Here is a 10620-nt window from a genome sequence, read left to right as displayed (position 1 = left end):
GTTGTGGAACTTGTCAACCTCAGATCTCGTGATGTCACCAGGTAAAGTGAGGTCGCCCTCTGGGTACATTGTGTGAGGTCATATATTTCACTGGTTGAGTCCTATTTGTTAGAGAGATCTCAGTGTGTGATGATTGGTGGAACCATTGCAGATCCTGTCCCTTTGCAGTTTGGAGTCCCACAGACATCAGTTTTGGGACCACTTGTGTTTACAGTCTACACCAGTAGTCTTGCATCTCTGCCGGATGTCCGTAGATGCTCGGGGTGTTGCCTATTTTCTATGCCGATGATAATGAAATCTTTAATGTCTGATACGTATTAAGATTTGGATGGCTTGGAGAAAACTTGGACTGAATAATCGCAGAACCGAGATTATCGTCATCCAGGGAAATATGAAGGGAGAAGACACAGATGATTGGGCTCCTTTATACAGTACTTTGGGGAAATGTAATTCAGTCCTGTTGATTCTGTGCATAATCTTGGAGAGTAATGTGAATCAAAAATTAATATTAAATAGCATATAAATTCAGTAGTTGCAATTTTCATATTCAAATTCTATAGTACAGCTCAGTATGTTGTTAATCACTTATTTGGATTGACAATGTATTGTGAGTACAGTATTATATTTTTCGAGTATTTTAGCCGATAAAAGTACCAATAATATTACGGTAGTTGCTCAAAGTGGAGAAGGGTTTGAAAGAGGGAAAATGTGGAGTAAAATACTAAAAAGAACAATAAACGAACCTTTGAAAACCTGACCTGACCTAACCTATAAAAATCCTAAAACTATAAAGCACGTACAGCACCTTATTGTTGTTGTTTAATGTGTTGAAGTTTTCCGTGTTCAGGTGGGGAGGGGATCTATGAACTTGAAAGTGATTTTTAACCTTTCTATAGATTAAGGAAGGTTAGGTCAGGTTTTCAAAGGTTTGTTATTTTTAGTATCTTACCCCACATTCTCCATCTACTTCAAAGCCCTGTCCACTTGTTGGGAATTGGTGATGTCTTATACAGTACTGTACTGTAAGTGGGAAACACTGGAGCACCTTAGCTTTTGTGTTTATTCAAGACATTGTCAGGTCATGAGACCCAACTGTGGGTGACCTGACATTGCATCAGAAGGTCAGTATTTTGAGACCACTCATCGTCCACCCTACCTCCACCTGACATTGCATCATGTCTGTTCAGTAACAGGAGACCCCCACAGCTCAGTGTGACTGGGAAATACCCGTCGTCGTTGTAACACCGTATCAAAGATTTGTAGTTTTTTAATTATATTTATTTAACTAAGCTTTTAGATAAACAATTCGGGATTATTCTAGTAAAGAAATGGAATTTCTAACTTAAGAAGAACTGCTTATACGGACTCCGGTAGTTTAGACTCCCGGAAATCTTTCCCCAGCACCCAGAAACATTCTGGGATGTGGGCTAGTGTCTGTCTGTGTTGTTTAGTCTCTGGGAAACTTTTCCCGGTAACCGAAAAAAAGAAATCCGAGGACAAGGGATTTTTCTGTGTTTGAGAAAGTCGTTTGGACACCGGCAAATATCTCGTCCCCGGAAGTTGCTTCCATCAAAGAAAGTTGCTAAGTTATGGCATAACACAATAAACACGAACTCAGTACCTAACCTAACCAAACATAAGATTAAATACACCTAAAGTGAAGACTACACTGTATGATACTAGTAAACATGGTGGCTCAGTCATGTCTACGTTGTCATTGTCCGCTTTGCACAGCGTCTGTATTTTTCTAGCTAAATAATTTTTTTAATGTCAATATCAGAAATATGATAAAACACGAAATTCATACATGACAAGATCACAGAAAATGGTCTATGAAGACGAAAGGAAATTTACTTAACAGAAAAGGTTCAAGGAAGTCCCGTTGTTTACTGAGAAAGGGTTCTCCTTAGTGGCCAACACAGTCTCTATTATCAGGAACTGTGGAGGGTTGGTGACCACTGTGCCGGCGCTATGTACTGTATGTAGATGGCGTTTTAATTCTCATCTTATTAACCTGTTGTTTTTATCTGTGTACTGCAGTGAGTGGGTCAGAGAAGTTAACAATACAGATGTTAAAATTGTTCTTTTTTTCACCTTATCTTCTTGTCGACCTTTTTTTTAACTTAACATAAGGTTGTCTGCTATATCTATATTTTCCTTACTTTATTTACTGATTTTATCATAACTGAACAAATCAAAGTCTTGTTTATACATATCAATAATTATGGCCATTAAGTCTTTGGGGACGTCTTCAAAGTACTGAAGGTCAGACTTATCATGTAATGCTCCGATGGATTTGTGTTTCCTCGGAATGGTGTTTTCCTGAAGGTGCAGGAGGCCCAGAAGGTACTCCGCTTCCTTGGGGTTCTCATGCCGCACGATGTACTTGTAGTCAGCTGTACATGGACCACACAGTTGGCTAATGGGGGTCCAGTGATGGTCCAACAGGTCCACGTCCCTGGTCCATAATACGTGCTCAAGGAACTCTGCCATAGTGAAGGAGGCGTTACTGAAATACTTCTTTAGTTTACTTTGTTCCGTCGCGGAGTACCCAATGTTGACAGCAGCAACGACACCAACGTGTTTGCCTACTGTCAGCATCTTCTTGGCTAACGTTATAAACTTTCTCTCGGGGTTAGACGATGCTTTCTTGGTTTCATTAAGACGATGGCGGCTAAACGTCCCAAAACGCTTCCCTGTCAGAAAGCCATATGCCTGCGAAACCTTTTTTAGTGTTGTGAGGTACTGAGGGGAAGGTGCGACGGATCCTTTGTGTATGAGAGCTGGAAGCCAGTATTCCTGCCATCTATCATTCCACGTCTGATGACTTCCCGTTACTTTCCTGTAGTCCTTGTCGTAGGTATTAAGTGGAGACCCATTTAGGTACTTGTCTCTATAATGAAAGAACAATGTTGTTGAAGTTATTATATATTTATGAAGAGCGTATTCTAGGTTAGTAAATACACTAAGTCATCAACAATTAAAAATCAAGAGAGCCATCACATTTGAATCTTAATGATGATAGTTACCGATAATGAAACTTTTATACCATATCAACTGAGAAAACTATAAGTATGAACTCCAAATATTTTCGTGAGTCATGAGTAGACAATGGTGAAGCGTACAAGTAAACAACACTCTGATTGGATGAAACTTATTCTTAGGCTGTACAGACAAGCTAACTCTTATTACCAAGGTTTCACCAACTTACTTGTAAGCTGAAACCAGACGACCAAGAGGATGCCTCACAACCAGAGTCTTTAGGTCTTGTAGGCTGCCTGGAATCCTTGTACACGCTTGACTCATGAAGGATTTCCATGCTGTTGATCCAACCTGTGTGTGTGTGAGAGTAGAAGGACAATACTCGCTTATGAAGACGATTGTGTCACATAATTCAGAATATCAATCTGTATGTGTGTGTGTGTGTTGAATTGTGAATTATATGCATCGGTCTTGTATGCACACTACCGAAAGGCATATAAAGGCAGAGATATTTTTTTCTTCAGATATCCGGGAGAGGTTGTGTCAGGTGAGGGAATAATATTTTAAGTGAGAGATCAATGAAAGTAATATATTCACTGACAGAACAACAGAAGAGGGAAAGATGAGCATGAACAAGGGAAGTTGTTCAGTACACATTATTGTTTAGACTTGGGTGTAGAAATGCACTTTGGATGTACACTATATACTGGATGTGTAAGGCAAGAGAAGCCAGGGCTTATTTCTTTACTTGTGCTAATCCCAGACTTAATTGTTGCTTCCCCAGGGGTGTAATTATCGCAATCGATCATCAGATCTTATCCCACAATTAGTATATAACACAACCCGTTACTACCACACCACAAATAAATAAAAAACACTTTAACCACAGTATCTTTTCACTTGGCTCTTCAGGCTTATCATCACTACTGCTTGTTGACGCTACGTGTGGCTGCTGGGTTGTCATGTCATCCAGTTATTTATCTTCTTGGGAGACCAATGATCTTGGAACCTTATCCAGACTTTCCTGTAGTTCCTGTATTTGGGAGACCACTTAATCGGTCAAAGAACAATTCTCATATAACAAATGCTGTTATCTCGGGATACATAGTATGAATAATACAACCTATGTACAGTACATAGCCTGTTAACATCTTAAATATAACTCGCGTTTTATAACTGTTGATACATCAGATCAAATTACAGTACATAAATATACTTATTAAAGTTATTTAGAGTTTCTTGGCAGATTCTAATACTTCACGATCGCTCACGTCTTAGGGTCTAGTGGTCCGAACCGACGTGTCGTCTGTCCCGTAGAAATCGGTGGACTACCCTCGAGGGCCATCCGTTTCGTATTGAAGCACCTCGGCTAATTCGTCGTCAACACTATATCCGTTCTCTCCCGCCTAGTTTATCATCCCTCTTTCTGTCTCTTCTAGTTTATCTTACTGTGGCGGTAACACTTGTGTTTTTTTACACGTGTATTCCTTTGAGACTGTTTTTATCTAATGGCCACCCAATAGAGGTGGCTATGCCAAGGGATGGAGACCAGTGGGTTATGTAAGATCCCTGCATTGTTCTTGATAATTTTGTCAAGGTTTCTTTTGTAGTCCAGTACTGTTCTTGATTCCACAGCTTGTGCTGGCAGACTGTTCCATAGGTCTACCAGTCTGTGTAAAGTAGTATTTCCTTATATTTGTTCAACATGAGAACTTGGCCAGCTTGTAGTGGATGTGAGACTTTATCAAGTGCCCTAGAGAAATCCACATACATCCATGGTCAAAAAGTTTGTTGAACCCCAAATAAAATGAAACCGCACACCCGCATCAAACGAGAGACAGTCGAGTCAGAAACTCGTTCCTTTTGACTGACCGTACAACACATCCACTGGTAGACCTTGGTCCATGTGGTCTGTTAAAAATTCAATGAAAATGACTTAAGTTTGTCAGCAGAATATTCTATCCATGAAATCATGTTGTGATGCATTGATTAAATTGTACTCAGTCAGCTGTTGGATGATGAGGGTGTCTACTGGTCTGGAAATGGCAAACAATTTTAACTGGAAAGGCAAAGTCGGAAATTTTATGTGAATTCAGTGCAACTTCAAAATATTGTTATTTTGACAGTAATCAATGCTGTACTGTACTGTATAATAGGTAAATAATTTAATTTTTAGATGCAAATTCCAGTAAATAGACAACTCCAGTAAGTGAATTGTTTGTATACCTATAGTATCATATTTTATGTTAGTGATCAAATAACAAAATATTACACGTCACAGCTACTGATTCTGCAATGAGTATTGTCATAGATGAATTGTTGTTTGTTATTTAAGTGGATGAGAAGTGTGATTTTTCAGTTGTCACTGCTAATGACATGGTTACCCTTCTGTGCCACCACAGTTGGAACCCCCGATTACATCAACTTTCCCCCGTGCTATCTGGATTTTGGTCGGGGATACTTGTGTCCGGTGCTGGACCCCAGGCCGGTTTTCAAGAGGATCTAGATTAAGCGAGTCCGGGCTAGAGGGAGTTTACTGTACTATAATGAAAGCATCTTTATTCCTTAGTTATGTTTGCTTCAGTATGAAATCAACCCTGAAGATGTCAAATATTTTCTGATTTAATAAGTGATATTTTCTCAACCATGTCGTACAACCTTCATCATGACAATAAGCATTATGGGATGACTATGTGGTTATCATCGTACTCCGGGACAATACGATATTAACTTCTCTGTACCAGTATTTTGGGACAACACTTAAGTTCTTTAGGGAAATTGGGACTCAAACAGACTGTCAGGTTCAGGAGAGGTCAAAAGAATGGCTCTTAAGATAAAAGTGAATACTAAATGTAGGAGGATGCACCTAGGTCACGTGTCCCAACCGGACGAAGAAACGTCATTAACGGAGACCAAAATACCGTACGAGAAGGACCCGGGAGTGTATGCGACACGTAGATGGTCTGTCCCTCGTAACGCTTTTCGAGTATTAGGTGCTTCCCGTCCGAAGTACCGTGACCCCGTTTGGTCCCTCCCCTCCACCTGTACTTCCCCACCTCCACCTGTACTTCCCCACCTCCACTCCCCCCCACCTCTACTCCCCCCACCTCCACTCCCCTCCACCTCCACTCCCCTCCACCTCCACTCTCCCCCACCTCCACTCCCCCCCACCTCCACTCCCCCCACCTCCACTCCCCTACCTCCACTACCCCACCTCCACTCCCCCACCTCCACTTCCCTACTTGCACTCCTCCCACCTCCACTCGCCCTCCTCCACTCCCCCACCTCCACTCTCCCCACCTCCACTCCCGTACTTGCACTCCTCCCACCTCCACTCCCTCACCTGCACTCCCCTACTTGCACTCTCCCACCTCCTCTCCCCCACCTCCACCGACGGAGGGCTGCAGTTCACAAGCCGGGACTTTGCTGCGTTCATCGAGCGACGGGGAGTCCGGCAGGTGTTGTCACCGTCCCATTACCCGCAGTCCAACGGCCACGCCGAGGCTGTTGTCAAATCCCTGAAGCACCTCATCCTCAAAGTGGCCACTTCTGGGAATATCCTCAACTGCGAGGCCTTCGACCGGGGTCTCTTCGAACTCCGCAACAACCCAGCTACACCGGATGCTCCCCTGCCCAGGTCTTGTATCCCTGCTCACGCTCAGTCCTTCTCCAAGGAGTGGCAGGTTAAGACAGAGGATTGCGGCCGCCGAACGAGTTCGTGACGTCGTCGCCCGCTAATACTACCACGCCCGTTCTCTCCCCAAGTTGAGTGTCGGCACCCAAGTCCGTGTTCAGGACCTTATCTCCCTACGTTAGGACAAAGTGGGCGTAGTCATGGGTCTCGGTAGATCACGGGACTACCAGGTGCTGTTACCCAGTGGTCGCGTGTGGTGGAGGTAACCGCCGTTTTCTCCGCCCCGTAACAACGCCTTCTGCTGACCCCGTCACCAGTGTTGAGTCCTGTGTCCTCCCCAGTGATCAAGTCCCTCGACGCTCAGAACGGATCCAAAAGAAAAGGTCCGCTCAAGACTTTGCTATGAGCGTATAGAGGGGGGGGGTTATATGTGTATGTTGTATGTATATTATGTATTCCATTTATATATATACTACTTATTTAGCCTAGCCAGCAGCATGTGGCAATGCATTTGTTATGTCCCACACGCTTAGATAATGTGCCTGGCGACATATGGAAGCTGCTACATGTCGCCTGAGGGCTCGGTTGTTGATAGAGTAGGGAGTGCCGTCTTGTTGTATTGTAGTGGGCTACCTCCGCTATATAAGACCTAATCTCGTGGTGACCTACCTCTTTCTACCTACACCACCTCCTCCGCTCCTGCCTGGCGGCCCTCGCTTCCGTCGGCGAGCATGGCGAGCCACAAGCTGGTCCTCCTCTGAGCACCCTCACCAACCAGATCTCTCTACATCACGCTTGTAACCAACCTGCCACTTCCCAGCACCAAGCTGCTCTGTACATCCAATACAATATGTATACAGAGAGCACATTGTGAGTTTCCTTTCTCCAACCAATATCTCATAACCCCACAAATGGTGACCCCGGAGATTCGCACTCACACAGGATGGAGGAGAAACCGATCACTCTCCCAGTCTTCAAGCAACATGGAAGACTGGCTTATCCACACAGAGGCAGCTCTCATCGGCTCTACAGGTACTGTCTCTACACCTCAGGTTAGACACCCTAGAGCAGCTCTGCTACTCTAAGCAGACACCAGCTCCTCTTCCTGCCCCAAGCACCACGTCCTATCGACCCCAGCAGGCGCATCTGAGGACTCTGTACCTGCCGAGAGGGAAGCACAGCATTCGTCGCCCCCACACACCGTTGTTTTTTTCCCTCCGGCACTCCCACCTGCTGTTGTAGACCCTGCTCCTATTATAGACCCTCCTCCTGACGTCGCCCCTGACCCAGTGATCATGAGGACGCTGCCCCTGCAGCGACAGAAGCACAACATTCATCGCCCCCACACACCCTTTTTCTCCCACAGATCTCGTGTGTCTAGACTCGAGACAGTTGTCTCCCCTAGCGGCCGGGTCTTTCACGCCCTCGCCGTTATGTCTCGCATGTGGCATGCACCGCCGTTTTGCCTCGCATGTGCCATGCAACCCTGCAGACAACAAGTCTCCTGGAGGGAAGGGGGGAGTATCGTAGTGGATTCCTCCCCTACAAACGCTGTTTGTCGCAGAGTAGCCGACCCCGCGAATTCCCCAGCGTATGCGTCGTGGTCTAGGTCAACCAGCGCCGCCTTAGACGACGGAGGTCAACTATTAAGCCACGCTTATCTCCGCTATATAAGACCTGACCTCGTGGTGACCTACCTACACCAACCAGCAAAATAGAATTCTACGAGTGTTTCTGTTCGCCCCTGTAGTTAGAACCGAATACCTAGAACATGTACAAATATATTATGCTTATTTTTAAAAAAATTTTTCTTATTCCAGGTGTTTCGCATATTATCCGAGTCAACAGAAGGAGTTCGTCTTTACGATCAGCTCCTTCCGACCATCTCCGAGATGTCATCCGGAGAGTTGAAGTTTGCTCTTGCCATCCGGTCTCTTCTCCAGAGTATCGTCAGAGGTACAATGATTTATATTAAGAATATCTTCAATATAATTAGCCCTACCATTTCAAGTGGATGAATGTTTAATTAGTAAGAATCATGATACCACTTAAAAAGTTGTCAATTTGCTTTAAAAGGGTATTTGTGGGGGATAAATGTAAAGGTGTACATATAAATATACATGAAAATATTGAGTGTTTTATTATGAGGTACAGCACAGTACAAGCTTTTAGGTATGATTTTGTCACCGCTAAATCTGCATTACACATTTTGTAATCTACTTTTATTTCCAAAATCTGGTTAAACTGTCTGGGTTTTTCTCACAGTAGGAGCAGAAATAGGCACTCCTTGATTAATCACGCCTCCATCACTGTGTCAAGCTCTGCTGACCTGGCTCTGTGCGGTGATTTACTCTCTAATGTGCTCATGTTTTTGTCGATGGAATGTGGCTGTGTACTATTTACACTTTGGAGGTCACATTGAAGCAACACTTAGCAATGATAGGGAATTACGCAGTGCAGTATATATTTTATTTCAATATTGTTGCTGCTAGTGAGTTGTACTAAACAAGTATCCACTATGTATTTCATAACATTGTAATTTGTTTTGGCATTCTCAATTTTTGTTTCGGATATACTGTATATATAGGGATGCTGTAATCTAAAATTAGGTTTTGCATACATCAAGAGTACGTTTGTGGCTCCTCACGAGTTGTACTTGCTCAGAAATATATACTGTACAGTAATGTTATATACAGGTTGCACTTAAAAAAATCCAAACATCATTTATCCCCAAACTGTGAACATCCAAAAGTGATCGCATTGATTATAAAAATTTACCGCGCTGCCAGATGATGGCGTTTCAGCACACTAAGCTAAGATATCATCACCGGGGCATTTTCTCGTAGTCGGTCACTGAGTTACACCCTCCGACTCGCCGTCACCCGCACTTACGAACGGGATCCCAATACATTCACCTCAAAAAGTTGTAATTAAACTGTCATTATTTTCATCATTGTTTAACAGCACTTTATGTTATGTAACCTAAAGTATGGGTCCAGGAACTTATCCCTGTTGTAAGTTGCGGACGGCCTGTATTATTATTAACATTATATTTTGAGTTCCTTAGTTTAGTGTGTTTGTTATACCTGTACATGCAGTATTATATATTAGTTTATAGTTGTCATATATGTAGTATTTTATTTGGTGCTTAATGAAATATTAGGGTTTTTAATAATGACCTTGAGTTAGCCAACAAGTTCAGTTATCTGAAACATTTTGGATTTTTGAAGTGGAACCTATATTTCAACTCCCTCCTCAAAATATTAATGTACTATAGGAACAGAAATGGTTGATTTAAATTATTGCTCCAAACTGCACCACACCATAGTGCCATCTTTGGCATATACAGTAAATGAACTTTTGTAAACTGTACTGTACATATTTAATGTCACATGATGTGACAATGTTTGTTTTGTCAAGTGATGTATAGTGCATGTCATTAGTGTAACGGTCGGTGCCAAATCATCGTTATTTGGCGCCATTCATTTTTAGATATACCTGTATCTCATTTATGAGACATTGTTTATCTAAGCCAAGAGTTGTTACGTCTTGCATATTTCATCTCCGTCGTCAGAAAATGTAACGGCGCGATGTTGAGCAATTTGTTGCCAGACTATGGATGATAGATAGGATCTGTACATATCATATTAAGTCTTCAACACAAGATATTTATTGTCAACTCTAAATTAAATATGTTGTGAATAAAACTTTTCAATTTGTGTTACCAAAGTGAGAATAAAAGATTGTCTCCGGCCAGCTTTTTTCTTTTATTATGTCCCGTAATATTCCCCCCGCCGAGAGCCTCCGTCGTTTGCTTTTAATGTATACGGAGACCGAAATCACAAATTTACGGTTTACGACGAGACGCGAACGTGCAACGTCACGAAAGAAATATTGGCCGAACATTTATGGTAAATAATTTATTTCTTCACCTACAAAGCACTTGGAGATGGTTTATTACTGCCACACGATCAGAGTTTCGTTGTTTTACCCCGTAATTTCCT

The 10620-nt window shown here is 42.7% G+C and overlaps 1 protein-coding gene across 1 annotated transcript; it reads right to left on the bottom strand.

Annotated features, from left to right (window-relative positions):
* Nucleotides 1-1079: 1079 nt before the first annotated feature.
* LOC121864865 lies at nt 1080-3332 on the bottom strand. Its single transcript, XM_042364030.1, has 2 exons — nt 3212-3332; nt 1080-2893 (listed from the first exon to the last, which is right to left on the bottom strand). Exons 1-2 carry the CDS (start codon nt 3304-3306, stop codon nt 2164-2166), a joined length of 825 nt encoding a protein of 274 aa, XP_042219964.1. The 5' UTR covers nt 3307-3332; the 3' UTR covers nt 1080-2163.
* Between the last annotated feature and the right edge of the window lie 7288 nt (nt 3333-10620).

The sequence above is a fragment of the Homarus americanus genome, unplaced genomic scaffold, assembly GCF_018991925.1.
Source record: "Homarus americanus isolate GMGI-L3 unplaced genomic scaffold, GMGI_Hamer_2.0 scaffold3710, whole genome shotgun sequence".
NCBI lineage: Eukaryota > Metazoa > Arthropoda > Malacostraca > Decapoda > Nephropidae > Homarus > Homarus americanus.
This window is presented reverse-complemented; position numbering and strand designations above follow the sequence as displayed.

What these genes read in the sequence shown, in the direction of transcription:
- LOC121864865 (XM_042364030.1), bottom strand. Translation starts at nt 3,306, where the DNA reads ATGAGTCAAGCGTGTACAAGGATTCCAGGCAGCCTACAAGACCTAAAG. An exon ending in CGTCTGGTTTCAGCTTACAA is followed by an intron (nt 2,894 to 3,211) that starts GTAAGTTGGTGA and finishes CTTTCATTATAG; the next exon opens with AGACAAGTACCTAAATGGGT.